This window comes from Hippichthys cyanospilos, chromosome 14 (assembly GCF_059441005.1).
Source record: "Hippichthys cyanospilos isolate Australia breed blue-spotted pipefish chromosome 14, RoL_Hcya_1.0, whole genome shotgun sequence".
Lineage (NCBI taxonomy): Eukaryota > Metazoa > Chordata > Actinopteri > Syngnathiformes > Syngnathidae > Hippichthys > Hippichthys cyanospilos.
Genome location: NC_142382.1, coordinates 16451348 through 16470607, shown reverse-complemented (window position 1 = coordinate 16470607; position 19260 = coordinate 16451348). Strand labels below are relative to the sequence as shown.

Sequence of the window (19260 nt, the reverse complement as noted above, 5' to 3'; positions counted from 1 at the left end):
ACTTAAAGACCACCTCTCAGGAGAGCAAGTCCTTTTTAAATTGTGTGTGTGTGTGTGTGTGTGTGTGCGTGTCTGTGTGTGTGTGTGTGTGTGTGTGTGTGTGTGTGTGTGGTGTGGGGGGGGCAAGAAAAAAATGTTGGTTTTTGTGGAGGATTGGTGTGGGTATGCGTAACAAAAAGTAGTGAACAGTTGTTGGGAGTTGATTTATGTTGCTTTTTTTCTTTAGTTAACGTTACAAAGGATACAGTTTTAGGTACACTTATAAAACTTTTATAGATCATAATCTTATTCAGAGATAGCACAGTAAGTGTTAGGGTTAGGTTAGGGTTAGGGGTGATGAGTGAACATCCATTTGAGTGAACATGAGTAGAGATGGGCATTTTACATTGTTTTGCTGGTCTGGCGTCGGTACCCCGCCCCTTTTCTGTCAGAAACGGTGACATAAAACAAAAAGAGTGCAGTAACATTAAATGCAATTAACATGCAGCATATACTGTATTATCTGTCACATACACTCTAAGTAAAATGCGTGGCTCTGCTCATCTTAAATTTCTAGATAATACATTTTTCATTCTTGCAATCTAATGTGGATTTCCTGATTAAGGGCCAATCAGAATGAGACTCACTTTATGATGTGCCCATTGGTTACTGGAATGACGTCACCTCTTTGCCCGCATCCGTGAATATTTTGCTCAACTATGCGCAAGCGATTTATTCATTTTTATCACTATGAAAAAGCAAAATAACACACAAATCTCTTATTACCTAATTGTAAACATTAATTGTTACTTTATGCCTGTACAATGAATGCACTAAGCAAGACTGTACAGTATGCATTTCAGTTCATGAAAGCATGACGGAAACAGTGCAAATATTGACGTCACAGAAATCCTAGGAAATCATATAGGAGAAAGTGTTGCTTAATGGAATACATTAAAGACACTTTCTCTCTTAATAGTAGCTACTGCATACTAATGTTCCAGCACTCAGTCAAGTATTCCTGTATGTATGTATGTATGCTTGCTGACTATTAAGACTGTGTTTATGCTTATAAGTATGTGACACTTTAAAGGTCTCTCATAAATTTGGAAGATTTAACTGGATGAGGTGACAAACATCTACCAACGGCGACAGGTAGTGAGTGATGTCACACTCAAAACGGATGCTCGGCTCAGGTATCGAAAGCTCACGGCAGAATACATTGTTTTGATTTTCTGTGTGTGTGTGTGTTGGTTTATTTGTCAAATGGTTTGTTTGTTAGTTAGTTAGATATTTACACTCACATGCATTTTATACAATTACCATCATCACAATTTCCTGTTTCACATGCATTTCAATTTATTATTTTGTCAAAATACCAGTGCTTTACTTTCTCAAGACTTTTGCCCATTTGTTGTAAATGCGGAATATTTCATCCAGGAGATGTCACCACACTGAATTGTGTCAAACTCTCCAACCACTCAATCGCTTCAAATTGATTCAGCGTTTCCGAAAGCAGTGTTGACTCCCCACCCTGATTCGTTTCAAATCCTTCCTAACCCTGACCCATTTCGATACAATTGGTTCGGATTGATTCAGGAAGCGTTGGTTTTTCCATCACGAGTGACAGGTGACACAGGTGGTGACAAATACGATGGATTAAATTGACGGATGGAATCTACTGTTATGTCAGTCTTAGTACATTGTTCTTGACTTGTGTTTCTTATTTGGCAGTCCGTTGGCAAAAAAGGCCTTTTGGTACTGATGAACTGCCCACCTCTGAAGATAAGGATCCTGAGTGAGTTTAATGAGCATAAGGGAACGAGTTCCATAAATATCGCTATCTCTTCAGTGCAACTCCGTCTCCTCTGTTGTTTGTTTGGCTACTGGCTCCCTCCACTGATGGCGAATTCTCACAGGCAGGAAGACAGTAACTCTTGCCATGAAACAAAATCACCTGCATGTCCCAAATGTGTAAAAAATGGGGTTCCAAGGGTTGCACTGCTGCCTGGTGGAGCTTGTCGGGGAATTGGCCTTGTGTGTGACAATAGAAAAAAAGATTATGTGTACGTATCTCTAGCTGTGTTCTGTATTTATTTTATTTTTTTTAAGGGGGGGGGGGGGGCATCGTCATGTTTAAGGAATATAAACCGCAGCTATTAATCTGAAGCAGACAATGTGTGTACAAATATATTTGGATGGTTAAATGTAACTGTTGCGCCTTTTCATCAGGTGCATTTTAGTAGTCCAGAAATTACGGAAGCTTAGCGTGCTCGGCCAATCAAACATTTTTATGCCAGAACATCACAATGATTCTTCAATTTTTGTATGTCCAATGGAAATTAAATGCATTTTTAATGTTTGGAACTTTGTCATTAAAAATGTGCCGAACTCTTTGCTACATGTAGATCTTACTCCTAAAGTAAACGTGTTTTGTTTACTGTAGCAAACAGGATAATACACAGTTTACAAAAAGTCTGGTTAAGCACACATATGTAAAAAAAAGAACAGATTTTACTATGTAACATTTATAGCTTTTCCTTTGTAATGGACTCATATTTTACTGACGGGACTGCTGGATGACGAAAACGTTAAACATAAGGGACTAATAGATTTCACCTATCATTTTAATCTGTCGTTGTTATCGTCAACACCTGTGTCACCATTGGTCATTGTTTGTCAGCTCATCCACTTACATTTTCCAAATTCCTGATAATGTACATGGTTAAGCTGCTATATACTTTGGAGCATGGAAGCGTAAACAGAGACTAAATAGGCTGCAAGCATACAAACATGCACCCATGAATAACTAGCTTGATATGAGAACATTAATATGCAGCAGCTAATATAATAGAAAATGTGCCTATAATGTATTGCACTGAGCAACACTTTCTTCCTATTGAAGGCATCTGGTATGGCTGGGAAGTCAATGTTTGCGCTGCATGTGAGTAGTTTGATGAAGAAAAATGCATATTGGACACACTCTTGCTCCAAGTGTTCATTGTACTCTCCTAAAGTAACAAGTAATGTTTAGAAAATTAAGTAAACCTCAATTAATTTGTTAGAAGATTATTAAGATTTTTGAGAGATTGAAAGGAAAACTGTCAGTTTTAGCACTGGCTAAGATAGCGCTAAGATTTAAAATGATGGAGGTTTGATTGTTAATTTATTGGACAAGTTTTATTTATGTATTTTTTTTCTGGGAGGAGAGAGGCAGATTTTGGTGACAGGAGTGATGACACAAGTGCTGAAAGTGATGACAGAAGGGCCTTTAATAATTGCAGATGGTTACAGTTTTTGTAAAGTACTGTAAGACGGAAGTGATGCCACGGTCTGACTGATCACTAAATGACGGACCAGCAAAAAAGTAAAACGCCCATCTCTGGTAAGTTTCACAATGAACCAAGCATTTTTTTAAAGTATGTCGCTCGCTTGTAACCAATCTCTCATTAACAGGAGAAATCATATCCAAAAGTTTAAACCAGTTGACAATGTTTGTTGATTTGTAAGAGCTGGACAGATCACAATCATTATTTTTTAACTATTTAATTATTTCCATAAACTGTGCCCCAGGTGGACAGTTATGAAAAACCGCAGACCCAATTGTTGTTTTTGGTGTAACAGCAAAGTCAAAGAAGAGACAAACATGATCAGATATATCAAAAACATTCACATTTGAAATGAAAACACTCAGGACATATTGTGTTTGGCTATGACCTCTGGTGAGAGTGGTTTTACATGCAGATTTGCCATTTAAGGTCAGCAGTGAGTTCTTTTGTGTTCTTTCAATAGGCATAGCCACACGTGCATTCGAGACGCTTGGAATGACTAATCAGAATCAGTCCACGCAACTGAAAGTCAGTGTGGAAAATAATCATGAAACAAATACATGGTCATTTGAAAATGGTGATTAAAAGGAAAGAATACTGTTTTAACTCAATTTCAAATTGCCAAAAACAACAAAGTGTGGGTGTATATTCTTGGTGGATAAGGCACAGACAACCAGACCATACCATTTTATTGTATTTCTGTTTTTAAATACAACGTTGTACTGGGGTGGACTATTCTCAGTCAGGACTGCAAAAGAAAATAAAACGTAATTAAACCAATATGTTACCCTTGGCTCTGACAATGAGTAAATAATGTTGGAGATTAGCTGGACTTCAACTGGATAGAGCATTCTTTTAAGGTATATTGATTAGACTACTCTAATCAAACAGTTCTGACGTTCTCTCTCTTATCTATTGTATGAGGTTTGACAGTAGTTATTGTTTTGGGAAAGAGACCTCTCTCTCCCTGGACCTCTAGATGATAACATACAGCCCTTTTGCGGCCTAGACAACAGCACTGAAACTGAGATAGCAGTTATAGGGACCGATGGTGGGAACTGTGCTGGGGGGGGGGCTTTGCTTGGTGGAGTGGGAAGAAGGGAATTCTTTTGGGGGATTTAATGTTTCGTCTTGATAGCTCTCGAGTGACGAGCACCATTTTAATCCCTGATTTCACCAAGGAAGATGGGCAGGAAGTCTCAAGGGTGACGGTGGAAATGAAAGCATGAATGAATCTTTCTTTGGGGAGTCAAAGAGGCAGCAGGTGGGAGGGTCTCAGCACCCAGTTCCGTCCTATTCTGATGCTTCAGAGTGTGAAGGAGATTATCTATCAGTTCGCTCATTCCACCTTTGTTCATGTGTGGGCCTTTTCCTTCTTTTCCAAAAAAGATCCAAGTTCAAGATTCAAAGTGTTTATTGTCATGTGCACAGTGTAGATAAAAGATTCTCCCATCCAATGAAATTCTTAATTTGCTGTCCAAACGATAGTTGACAAAAACAAAAGAAAAAAAAAAGAAAAGAAGAAGTACCAATTCAAAAACAAGGTGTAAACAAAACATAAGTAGCAGAGCACAATTATGAACCATAAATGGGTAGTTTACTGGTATGTACAGATCACTACAATGTGCAAGAGTGCATTGTGAATAAAGTGTAGGTGTGCAAGGTATGCTAGGTACCATTACCATACCACAATTAGCGTGCAAAGGAAGGAGCAGCATAAACAAAAAGTAGAGGTTGAGCTGTTGACCCTTCTTCACCAGCTGTATGGTGTTTAGTGTCCAGATGAGGTCCTACCTGATGTGAACGCCCATGTATTTAAATCTGCTCACCCTATGCACTTCCTGACCTTGGATGAGCAGTGATTGATGACTTATGTTCTCCTTCCTCATGTCCACTTTCATATCTTTGGTCTTGTATGTGTTAAGGGTGAGGTTGTTGTCCTCACACCACTCCCAACAGTCTGGCTACATCCATCCTGTAGACTGCTTCATCACTGCTGGTGATACGTCCTATTGCAGGAGTGTTATCCGAGAACTTGAGGATGACGTCGTCCTCATGGGAGGCCACACAGTCGTGGGTGAACAGGGTGTAGAGGATGGGACAGAGGAGGCACCCCTTTCTTGGTGGACTGAGGCCTGCCAGTCAGAAAGTCCTGCAGCCAGTTGCAGAAGGTGGGATGTATTCCAATGGAGAACAGTTTGTCCGTGAGTCTGTGGGGACTGACTGTATTCAACACAAAGCTGTAGCCAATAATGAGCATTCTTAGGTATCCTTATGTCTTTTTCTCCAAGTGTGCAAGGGAGATGTGTACATCGGTGGCAATAGCATCAGTGGGGGACCGATTGGATTGGTAGACATACTGCATGGGGTCCAATGTGTCTGATTTGCTGTTCTGAATGTGGGTCAGCACCACTCTCTCGAAGCACCTCATAATGATTGGAGTGAATGCTACTGACTGGTAGTCATTCAGGGAGGGGACAGTTCTTTGGTTGAGGGAATGGTTGAATATGGAGGTGAGAATGTCTGTCAGCTCATTAGCACAAGCCCTGAGGACTCCTCTATGGATATTATCTGGTTATCAATGAAATGCAGTCCTTTTAACTTTTAACGTTTTTGGACAGTTACGTATGTGTTCGACTTGAAAAGATAGCTGAATATTGTTCTCCTCATGTCAATATTTGGTAGTTGTCCATGAATGAACATTGCAATCGTTAACTTCAGAGGCCCCTCAAATAGTTTTTGAAACAGTTTACCACAGTTTGACATTTTGGCCTATTTTGAAAGTCCTGTTCCTAACGATAACGTCACTTACCTGGGACAATGCTTCGGTGGTGGTTCTTATATTTGGAATACAAAATATGCTATTGTTCTTTAAGTTTGTGACACTTCTCATAAATTTGGAAGATTTAACTGGATGAGGTGACAAACATCTATCGACGGTGACAAGTAGTGAGTGATGTCACAGTCAAAACGGATGCTCGGCTCAGGTATCGAAAGCTCACGGCAGAATACGTTGTTTTGATTTCCTGTGTGTGTGTGTGCGTGTGTGTGTGCGTGTGTGTGTGTGTGTGTGTGTGTGTGTGTGCGTGTGTGTGTGTGTGTGTGTGTGTGTGTGTGTGTGTGTGTGTGTGTGTGTGTTGGTTTAATTGTCAAATGGTTTGTTTTTGTTTGAGAAATGCTTCAAAAATGTGTGCCGGTGACACCAACATGGCAACTGATTAAAGAAAAAAATAAAAGCTTCAAATAAGCATCTTATTTGAAACAACCCAGAATATCATAGCAACTTTAACTTTTGAAGAATGCTTTGAGAAAAATAACATACATATACATTTATCATTGTCACAAGAAAACAGAGTAAAACTAAACAGTGGCAGTAACTTGCTCATCGACTAGGTTAGTACAGTTGTACTGCTATTACAATTAGCTCAGCCCCTGTCACGTTTGCGTAAGTACATGACCTAAAAGTAGACCCAAAAAAAAAAAAAACTGTGTCGTAGGTTGGTTGCACGACACACATGAACGACTCACGCCTGACCCCCGTCCCCGTGTAGTGTGATGTCATGCGGTTGACCAACATTACCTCAGCAGTCGACCGGTTGACCCATTGAGCATCCCTGGACTAGAGTATCTGTGGCTGTAGCATTTGCATTTTGGCAGTCTACTCTCTTGTACTGACTCCATGGTTACTGTTACACTCTGTGAATACACAGATTTCTCACCATTTGTTACAGTGTCTATAATTAAGTCAGTCCAATTTGGCTCTGAGAGTGATCAGAATTTGTTTATCTTCATGGTGGGTGATGGTACCCTGTGTACACCCTCCATAGAGACCAACTTTTTGAAATAGCAACAAATTCATTATGAAAGTGTCTCAAAGCCTAAAAAACCCCCAACATCATCATCATCATCATCATACACACATAATTTGTAATCAAGCTGTAAAAAGTATTTTTAAAAACTCTTTCACTCATAAAAGACACATGATTGGCTCCCAGTGCAACCATAGCCAATGAAGGCAGGAGTCTTTGTGCCAGGAGTCAATCACGTGTCTTGCAGGTGTGCACGGGAACTGAATGACAGATTGCCTGGCCAGTCAGTTGAGGACAGTACTTAAACCATTCTCCGTGTGAAGGTCAAATGTGAGCGCAACTGAAGGGGAGCGAAAATTTAAATTTCGAGTGGGAACTGCTTGTTATGTGGGAACTGCTTGTTATGTTTTGGTCAGGTACATGCTCCACTCGAGTTCGACGTCCAAAGGGCCATTACTCTGAGGGCAACTCCGTGTTTCCTGACTAAAGCCAAGGGATGGAAACAAGAAGGGATAACAGTACAGTTACTATATGAGGTTTAATGGTTTACGATTTAAGTAAATATGTGAACTGCAGTCGGTCGACATCCGAGGAGGGCCCGTGGCATCTGCATTTACGGTCAACTCATTTGTTTGGCATGCAGGGCATTTTCACAGCAAAATAGCTAAAACATTACTTTGCTTTAGGCTTTGGGATAGGCTCCAGCGTGCCTGCGATTTTTTTTTTTTTTAGAACAGGTCTGACACTTTATATTGATTATTTTTTTTTGTGAAAAAATATGTATTTAGATGTCTTCTATAATCCAAAATGCACACTTTATTTTTGTGGACAAATTAAAAATGACGTTTAAAAGGGTCTAAAGCTTATTAAATCAGACACTATTGGCAATTTTAAGTCTTTTTTTTTTTTGTTAACCCAAAAATGCTTTATTTCAGAAACACAGTAGTATTTATTTCTTCGGGAAGCTACCCTCACTTCATTTGTGATTAAATGTTACAACTAGCCAATGAAATTTGCTCGGCATGCTATTGGTTGTTTATGAAAAGCTGTGAGATAATTGTAGTTTTTCTACAAATTTCTTTCTTACAATCATTATTGCACATTTTATGAAAGTATAAAAAATTCAGAGACACCTTGGACATGTTGCAGTCATGAATAATCATCATGCTTGGCAGAAGTGGTTAACACAAGCACCATCCCTGCATTAACATACTATCAGGATTCTTGCTGCGATAAGCTTTTCAGTGCTGCATTATTGAACGGTGTATATTGTAACCCTTAATTCAAATATGGATAAATTCAGTTGAATGAAGTCCACAATAAATGATAGACACACTTTGTTCATATGCCTTAAAGTAAGTTATTTCAATATAAAAGATTGGAGGAAGCATTTGTTAAGAGTCGTTTCCATGTCAATCAACAAGGATGTTTATTCGTTCAGTAAACCCTTCCTGACACTCACCCAGTATCCATTCATCAAATGGAGCAGAAATTGAGTGGTGTGACCTATATGATGGCGCAAGGTCATGGAAATGCTGATCAAGTGTGACATATTAATTTTCCACACAAATCTATTCGTCTACTTACAGCTTAAGTAAGGCGTATAGTTACAAAATGTATGATGGGGGACTGAACATTTAAGTAACAATGAAATGGCATTGAATAATGTATGCCCCTACTTCTTTCCACATGATAAATGATCCTGGCAAATTTTCTTGATGAATACCTCTAATACATTATTACAATGGCATTGTGACTGCTGAACATATTGAAGAATAATGCTTCTTTAGTGATGACTTTTGTTATGTGTTTCATTGTTCCAGTCCTTTGGAATGGAACATTGAAAAGAGAATGCAAGAGTACTGCAGACATTTGCGTCACGAAGAGGTTAAATAAAACTGCTGGAAAGGAGAGTGTGGGTGGTAGTCTGCACGGTTATCAGAAGGCAAAGACAGGATGGGGTCTTACAAATAATTGTTTAATAGATTAACATGGCTTGTGAATTTTTATTAGTGAAAAGATGGCCAGTTAAACCGGGATGCAAAGTTCAGTTGCTTGTCTAAAAATTGTGATCAGTCATCAATAAATTTCACCCGCACATTTCTACACTATAACATGTAAAATCATATATATATTTGCATGATATTTTCCACATTTATTTCAATACATCCAAACTTGATAGTTTTTATATTGGTCACAGGTTGAAGTAGAGTAGGAACAAGCATATGAATTATGGCGGCAACTGCTCACCTTTTTAGGGGACAATTAAGTGTGCCAAACCAAGTCAAGAACCATTTTCATCATGCTTGCCTCGTCTCTTTGCTCGTGTTGTCATTTTGTCATTATTTTGACATAAGACCTATTATATGTACCAATGTTTAACCCAATCAAGTGGCCCTTTAAGAGCATAATCTTGACTTTTTGCATAGGTGACAAGGACACTTGTTACTGAACACAGTCATGCATGTTTGAGGCATATTTACATTGATAGCATAGAATAGAAAACCTTTCTTGTCTTGTAGTGTTGTAACAATGGCTGAACATGTAAAAGGAGAGGGCAGGCAAGACAGAGATGTTTATTTGTTGTGATGGAGAGCTGATGCGAGTCGTCACGGCCAATTGAATGCTGAGGATGCTTGGGAGAAAGAGGTGGCAAGGCCTGTCCATCGTGCTGAGCAAGGTTAACAATGTCCAACTCACCTGACATGGCTATCCAGTTGTTAGAAACACTAAGATCATCCTCAGCTACCCAGGAGAAGCTCCAGTAACCTTTAGGAATGCCAGTCCTGCCAGACAATAATTCACCTGTAAAGCAAGAAATCATTGTTAATATAAATGTATTTAGAGTGAAGAGTGGTTTGGTTACTTGGCGTCTTCATTGGTATTTTGTGAAACAGCAAATATTCTAAAGTAGAGTATACGCTAAAACTTTATATGGGACTTTATTGAATTGTATGGCAATTGTTGACAAATGAGTTGGTTTTACTGATATTGTGCTCTGATCTTCTAAAACTCAGAGCCTACACACAGTATCACAAGAATGAACTGGGGCCTATTATTGTCAATCGATGGATGCAACTTTCTGTGTAGCTCCTGTCTAAAGTTCCTTGTTGTACTACCATCATTTGCTCACCAGCTCTTACTTCCAAGACCTTGGATAATTAGTAGACAGTCACAGTCCAATAAACCACAGCCAAAGAAGCAGATGCATGAATCAATCAGTTTAAATGAGCCTTAAAGAGGCCATCGATTGTAAACATTCCCTTCCCTGGCCCTGAAAAGGGCAGAAACAGTTGGGGCCAAGTTCTATTTTTCTTAGGTCTGACAGCACATATCCCATAACACTTATTTTTGGTTCAAGGTTATCCTTGGTGGTGTCTGAGTTCAATCATCACAAGAAAAAAAGAGCTTGAAGAGCTTTAATAGAAATGTTCAACAACTCGTAGATGTCGGTGTACCAAGATACCAGTGGTGGTCCATAAGGGCAAGCAAGGCCTTTTTCTGCAGGCTTAAACATACTGAGAAAAATGTACTCGTTAATATTTTTAAATATAATTGCTATATGTTATTAACGTATGTTTTCCATTCAAAAAGTTCAAAACTTTTATCAGAAAGATAAAAACTTTTTTATCCAATCATTTTTTTTGCTAACTTGTGTTTTCAGATTGCCTGAAATCTGCCGAAATCCTAGTGAACGAACACAGCCGGTTCAGTTCACAGCTCTCAGACCAATTATCTTACGAGACTATGACTTCAGGGCCAGCTAGCTAGGCTTACGTACAAATCAACTTGAATATGTTCAGTGATTGGATAGCTCTTCTGGAAGACCAACAATGTCGTTTTGCCACAACAACTACAGTATGTGAGATATAAAATTACAATATAGAGATGTGTAAATTGTAAAGAATTATTGTCACATGTATAGCACGATGTTGTAGATATACTTGGCACACCATTTCCATGACGGATCTTTCAAGAACCGGATATTGTGAGCAGAGCTTCGCCAGAACCTGTGCAGGCTAGTCTGTCCCAAAACAGATAGAGACATAGACCCATACTAGGTTTGATTGTGTGTATATACCCAAAGACTGCAATTAATGAACCGGTCAAACAGAATACCCTTCCGTGTTCTCTGACCAGAGCACTTGGCTGCATACCTTGCCCCACTTAATTGAATCAGCTGGAGACATTAAAGCTTTTACGCGATCCTCTCCGTTTTGGAGATGGACTCGGAGGTTGGTTTATTCTGCTCACTTTTTTATTGAAAATAATGTCGTAACAGCCTCAGCTAACACAAGCTGCTGTTAGATGCAATAGGCACTGGCTGCAAACAACCAACTGACAACCGTCCTCTGGCTTGTACTGTAACGGTAATCATTGTAAGAATACGGCAAATATAAAAATGTACGTCTGTGCGTCAAAACTCTGCTTATGCGGCTGACGGATCAATCATTCTTGAACGGTGTTGAATAAAAAAATAAAATAAAAAAGAAGTTATCGTTTATAGGACGTGCCTATATATTTGGCCCTTCATTTATGGAAAAAAAAAATGTTACATATTTTTCCATTTACGGGCATTTGTTTTCAAATATTGAGGCACTGTGCGGATCCACATTGGTGAGTGCCAATACTTTATAAGCATTTTTAATGGGTTTTCATCATGTTTATTAGTTTTAAATCAATGGTAATGAAATGAAATGAAATGTCAAAAAATACTAAAATAATTTAACGCTCTGGAAATTAAACGTTGCTTGATTAGCCTATATTATAGATGGTGTGTGAATTACCCAGCCCGGGTGTCACATTGATATTATTATGAATCATATTCAATTAGGAATTTAATATGACATAATGAAGGCCCAGAGTTGAAACGCTCCCAAACTATGAGATAATAGAGCATGTTTTGTTTTTGTTTTTTTTAAACAAATGCTGTCCTTGTGAAACTACTATATATTACGGTATATTGTAAAGTTCTTGTTGTCATAATATACTGTAGTAGATTAATACTGTTTGCAGAAACATTGTATTGTTAACAAGAGGGCATTTCTGTTAAAATGTAGGACACAGCTCATAAAATAAAGACTACTGGCCATTAAGCCTCGCTTAAGACAACCAATTACAGAATCTGCACACTGAATTTTGGAAGGCAGCACAGATGTCATTCTACACAGAGCGCCAATCACGACAACGGACAGGAGAAGGAGCTGAGTCTCAGAAGCGCATATACATATATTACAAATGGTTGAGTCAGACAAGTCAGCAGCTGTTCTCACTTGGAAAAACATTTCACTAAGACTGCTATCGTTGTTAGACACTACACTGAAACAGCAATCAGCTTTCACAGCGTACTGTATGATGAAATAACAGCTAGGCTTAATTGCTGATCTTGAAATAGCACCATATGATTGTCTTCGGGCCAACAATGAAGATGTACGGCTAGTTAATTTGTCATCTGTAAAATATCAGTGTGGTCTCTGATGGCAAACGCTAAATAAATTATAAAAGAAAGGAATACTGAGGTCTTTGTATAAAAACAATTATTTACAGGACACGGCAAGACAGAGCTACATCATGCCGAGACCTCAAATGGTCTTCAGTATTGCTCATTAAAGAACCTGATTTCATTGTCAGTAAAAGCATTAAATGTGATCCCTAAACAAAGCAACTTGTAAGGAATTCACCAAATACACATAATGTGGCTAATCTACAAATGGTAAAGAAAAGAAAAAGCAAGTTTTTAGTGTTGTGTAAACAGTTTGTGACCACGGAGTGTCAAGAAGTAATAATTTGATGAATTACATGAGATTTTCTTCCTTGATTGAATGGCAGCTTTTTTATTTTCTAAAGAATGTGCATACAAAAAAAAAAAACAGAAGAAAAAATGATGATGGCTTCAATAACCTGCCTCGGCACATTAGACAGGCCTCCTCCCTGCCTGTTTTTAAATCTCTTGTCAAAAGCCACCTCTCCTCCTTGGCGTTTAACACTTAGTAAGACAGTGGACTTTTTACTTTTATTTTATTCCTTTATTCTTTTATCCCTATCATTTTTATTCACTTTTTTATTCTTTTTATCCTTCATTTTATTCTATGTTTGACCCTTACTCATTTGTCTTATCAGATATTGCGTTTTATGTCCTTGAGCTATTGTGTCTGTTTTTACGATTTTTTAATTTTTCTGTACAGCACTTTGGTCAGCTGTGGTTGTTTTAAAGTGCTTAACAAATAAAGTTGGATTGGATCACACTACAGGTGGTATCAAGACAATTCATATTTACCGTATTTCCCCAAATATAGGATGTCAAATTCTGTTCTTATCTATGTTACCGGGTATAGGACGCACCGACAGCTTGGTAATAGTGTAAAAAGTTTAGTTAGAAAAAAATCACATCTCTGGAATTTCATCTAATTTATAGGTTATGTATTTGTTGCGTGATTGGTGCCTGCTGACAGCTGTGTGGCTTTCAGGTGAGTGAGTGAGCGAGCAGTGAGAGAGGCGAGCCCAGAGTGCGCAAGAGAGCACTGGTGACATTGTCACTCAGAGTACCGTTGAAATAAAAGGAAATCCTACCTCCTCGTGATTATGTTTGCTCGGCTACGGGCTCCACTCTAGGTTGTCATGTATGGGCCATTAGCCCAAACAGCCTCATGGTTTCTAAGCTGCTCCGCTTCCTTCTTGAAAGCTAGTGTAATATACCTGTGTGTGAACAAAGATGAACCTGGACACAGCTTCAGTCTGCTCACTTTTTTTAAAAGTGAAAATATTGTTGTATTTGCAGCTAACAAGCAACTCATGTTAGTCTCCCCGACTACGAACAGCCAATTGTCTGCCTCTAGTCTAACTCATCCTATCATCCTTATTACCATAAGTAAGAATACGGTCGGTATAGAAATGCACATCTGTACGTCATAACTCGGCATATGTGGCTGACAGATGCACATTTTATTGAAAATTTTATTGAAAATATTTGTAATCTTTAAATTATGGTTTATAGGATGCACTCATCATTTTGGCTTTCATTTTTTGGAGAAAAATGTTTGAGAAATTACTGACATTTCGAATGGTATTGATTAACAAACCTAAGTCCAGGTACATACTTATGAACAAATGCGCTGTTTTTGTTTTTGCCCTTCCCAAACAAGAATATTTTGATCGTCCTGATATGATTTGATTATGATATGATTATCTTTTGGTCATGAGTGAATCTAGGTTGTGAGATTCTTACATTGAAGACTCTAATTACTCATACCTCCCTACTCTCATTACTGGTGACACCACATGTCAATCCTCACACAGTTTCTATCTGGGGGTATTTAAAACATTGGGAAAAAAAGGAAAAAAAAAAGATGTTTCTGAATGAACGTAAACAATGATGACATCAAAACTGGAAACTTAAATATGCTAAGTTCCTTGTTCTAAAGGATTGCTTTCAACATTTTCCTTCAAAAACAATCTGAATATTTTATTTTTTGGGCCACTCACAGTTCTTTTTTTCTACTCCTCAGCAGCAATAGTTGATTCTTATTCTGTGAGGTTTCACTCCAGCACAGCATGACTGCCTCGAACTGGATAGCTTCTCCGCTGCATCCCAGCAGCTCATCCTAGTTACGGCTTGAAGTTCAGTGCCATGACAGTCACCCTCTGTTCCTGACTCGGCTAGACGACCAAAGGTGCACGCCGTCATCTCTCCAGGCTGTTTTTTTTTTTTTTTTTCAGAATTGCTCTTCTCTATGAGATCCTACTTATTCTAAACTGGGTTGTTGTGTTTGGACGCTGTTCCGTGTTTTTGATACAGATCAGGGGTCACCAACCTGGTAAACTAAAGTGATATCAAAAATATTTTTCCCCCCTCCTGATTTCTGTGATTTTTGCAAAGGTTTCATTATCAAACTAATTTTATTACCACACTCAGTCAACGCAAAGATATATAAAAGGCAATTTCTAAATGATAATTTTATTCACCAATACCGTTTAATCAGAAAATGACTTAAGTAGGCAAAATGGCAAAATTCCAAGAACATGTAGACAAACCTTTATAATTATTTCTATTTGAGAGCAGGTATGAGACTTTATGTTGATTATTTTTGTGGATTCATATTCATTAATAATTTAAGGTATTTATTAATTTTTGTGAACAACTCTTGACTGTAATCCCAAAACAAGGCACTTTGTTTAATATTTTTCTGATGACAAATTATTTGTAAGTGGTTTTTTAGAACGGGTCTGACACTTAATATTGATTATTTTTTTGTGAAGAAATATGTATTTAGATTTCTTCTATAATCCAAAAATGGACACTTTATTTTTGTGGACAAATTCAAAATGAAGTTGAAAAAGGATCTAAAGTTTAATAAATCAGACAGTGATGGCATGTGTTAAGTCTTTTTGTTTTTATTTTATTAATTTATTTTTTGTTAACCCACAACGCTTTACACCAGTTAAGGAGTACTTGACTAAAAAGATATTTCACAGGTACAACACTGAAAAACAGTGGTGGACCCGTCAGGGCCAGCAAGACCTTCTCAGCTAGTTTAAAATAACCTATCATAACTATAATAGTTATAATAACTATAATAAAAGTCAATTTAATCTTACATTTATTTTTACTAAATATCTGTATTTAATATATACATTTTAGTCTCCATGTATATATATATATATATATATATATATATATATATATATATATATATATATATATATATATATATATATATATATATACAGTATATATATATATATATATATATATATATATATATATATATATATACAGTATATATATATATATATATATATATATACAGTATATGTATACAGTATATATATATATATACAGTATATATATATATATATATATATATATATATATATATATATATATATATATATATATATATATATATATATATATATATATATATATATGTTGTTTGTATCCGTATGGTTCCGCTCCTTGCAGTGCTGTAGTTTTATGTTAGAGTTATTAACCAATTAGAATTCAGCTAACTTGTGTTGTGTTGGCTGTGTAAAATCTGCCTTTGCCAGAAGCCAGGGCATTCACATCAACACGGCTCGGGCTTCTGTGCAAGCGCAGATGGATATGTCGGTGGCTCTAATGCTTAATAGACAGCTGCAGTAGTCAATCGAGCCATAAGTTCATCATCTAGAGACCTCATGTTGAACCTGACGTGACTGGATGCTCACTGCACGAAGGCGGTGTTATATTGATCCACAATGTTTAACGCTGGAAGTAGTTGAAAAGAGCCAGACACGCGGACATTTAGCAGAAAATTTAAATCTACTTGTTTTTTGTTTTTTTTTAACCCACAATGGCTGAAGAAGCACTAAACGGAAATTGGACCGATACGACTTTCAGCATTGGCGTCCATGTCAATACAAAAACATGGAAATGAAACGCAGAAACTCTACAAGCAAGTCATTGAAGTCTTTCTGAGGAAAGAAAGAATAATGGATTTTGTGTTGAAAGAAGTGGGAGACCCGTGTTTTGGTGAGTCAAGCATTTGATTTATCTTTTTCATTTTTGATATGTTTTAGTCATTTTATATTCTTCACATTCAATTAGTGGTAAAGAAATGAAAGGATGTTCTTATATTAAAGTGCAATTTGTAAGTGTACAATCTTGTCAAAGCTTGCCTGGTTTTGGTGTCACGTTCCGTCTGGGTTTCTCCTCTTGTGGCTTTATTTTGTCTTATTTTTGCTTTTGGGTTCATGTTGTTTTAGCGTAATTGGTGTCACCTATCATGAGCGTGTTCCAGCTCTAGTGTAGCTGTAGTGTTTTGTGTTTCACCCAGCTTCTGCGAGTAATAAATGGTTTTACTGAGCCCATCTCATCCTGCCTCCCTGCTTTTTGGATCCACCTTTCCACATCTGTCGCAAACATGTCGCACCAACATGACACTTGGTGGTCTTCATAAAATTGTGCGGACAAATAATTTAAAATTATTATTAATTATTTTAGGCAGTAAGTTTCAATTTCTGATGCGGGTTTATTGATGTTTAAATGCTCCGGAAAATAGCCTGTGTAGCCCAGTAATTCATACGTGTGCTGAGGGGGCCGAATCACTGAAGGCCTAAGTGTGAAACGCACGGACCACCACTGCTGAAAAATGTTGAGCCATTGGCCTATGGGCCATACAGTCCCAGTGGCGGAAATGGAAGTGGGAATATTTAAACAAGTATCCTACCCTTATAAACAAGTAATATATAGTTTAGTTTTTTTTTGTTTTGTTTTTTTGTTGTTTTTTTTGGGTGAGGGGGTTCAGAAAAATAAAAAAGAATCTGTAGTGAAAGGGTTAATAATGAAAGGGTCATAATGTGACAGAACACACAGTAGTATGTATCAGTTTTTCCATAAAAGAAGAGAAAGGGTTAAAGAATTTAGTAAACATGAAATTGAAAACTTGGACAGGGACATATGATAATAAAACTGACAGACCTGGAAGTCTTCCACTTTGTCTGCTCTTGGAATGGGCCTTGGAGTCAGATCTATTGTCAAGTGAAAGGGCAAGCTCCCTTTATCTCCTCAGCCTCAGCACATCCCCATCACCACACACTCCAGAAATTGGATCATCAAATTTGAGGATGACACCACCAATGTGAAGCTCGGAATGAGTATGCTTATCTGGCCAAGATAATGTGACTGTTTATCTAGAACACCAAAAAATTGCAGTACTCAATGCCACCAAAACCGTTCAGAATATTATCCACTACACTCATGAGGGTCGTCAAAATTACCCACAAAATTATTACCGCTTCACTCCCGGGATACTTTTCAAAACCTTGAACTTCAATGACTTCAGCTTCACCTTCAAACAGATACCCTCTGTTTGAAGTTCTGAAACTGGAAGATGATTTGAGACACTAAAGTCTGGGTAAAGAACTAAAAAAAAATGTGTGCAGCTTCTTTAAGTGAAGAACAATCCTGAGTGACTTAGCATTACCAACTCATTTATTATGGGAACTTAAAAACAATTTGTTAAATGTGTTTTGTTTGTGTATGTGTGTGTAGGTGGGTGAGGATTGAGATTAACTGCAATTTTTTCCAGGTTTCATCGAGAACTCTTGTCTTTCCGATTGTACCTACATTTTGTAAAGGCAAAGAATAACTTTGTGTCTGTTTGTATGATGCGAAAAGTGCATACATTTGTATTTTTTACACAAAAATAACCACTACACACCACATTTTCTGTTATTTAAATTCAATTAAGTTTACATTAAATTCACAAGTATAATATGACCAATCAGAATCATGATTCCCCCAATAATGTTGATATCAATATGATTATAATATTTCCCTCACATACTGCAAAGTAGCAAGAGAAATTAAGCAAACATTTTAGAATTACTGTAGCTGAATTTTTCAGAAAGCAGTTCTCAAAACATGATTGAATGTAAGTCACAGCCTTTGTTTGCTTGAATTAATATTATATCTTATAAGCGATATATATATTATATATATATATATATATATATATATATATATATATATATATATATATATATATATATATATATATATATATATATATATATATATATATATAGGGAGCAAGCAACAACAAAAAGGTACAGGTGAAGGTTTCTGACTGGTATGCCAGAATAGTAAGGTTTACAGAAGTAGGTGATTTAAATTGAAAGCAGGAAATCACGAACATGGTGGTCTATTCTGGGTCTTGCACCCAAGAGGGCAAATGGAACAAATGGAGTGGGATCTAACTGAAATAATAATCAAAATCATTGTTCCTCCCATTTGTATTTATCTGATATGGACCAGTCCAATAGCAGAGACTATAAAATGAAGTACCCGTGACCTGACTTCACCGTTTTACTCATGCACTGATTTCATCTACTTTCTCTGCAATGAAAGCTATTCCCTGTTAAAATCTTCATGTCCACACATTTCCAACATTTTTCTCCCTCATCTATGATTCTGACATTTCGAAGGTCCCTGCCTCAACACGAGCTCATTTCACCTAACCAAAGGGCATTGAAGGTTGAGTCATATAATTCCACATTTGTCTTAGAAACAGAAGGAGATGGTTATGAATCATTTTAATAGGCCTTGGTGTGCATGAACCATTGTCGCTGCAGCTGCTGTTATATCTTGTCTTTCTCACAAC

General features: G+C 37.3%; 1 protein-coding gene across 1 annotated transcript in view; it reads right to left on the bottom strand.

The window, feature by feature from the left end:
• alk (ALK receptor tyrosine kinase) overlaps positions 1 to 14801 on the bottom strand; it is a 229022-nt gene extending 214221 nt beyond the window's left edge. The window contains exons 1-2 of the mRNA XM_088433659.1: positions 14666 to 14801; positions 9818 to 9922 (exon numbers count right to left, since the gene is read on the bottom strand). Coding sequence (XP_088289785.1) covers positions 9818 to 9922; positions 14666 to 14801 — 241 coding nt within the window. The remainder of the gene's footprint in view (positions 1 to 9817; positions 9923 to 14665) is intronic.
• Between the last annotated feature and the right edge of the window lie 4459 nt (positions 14802 to 19260).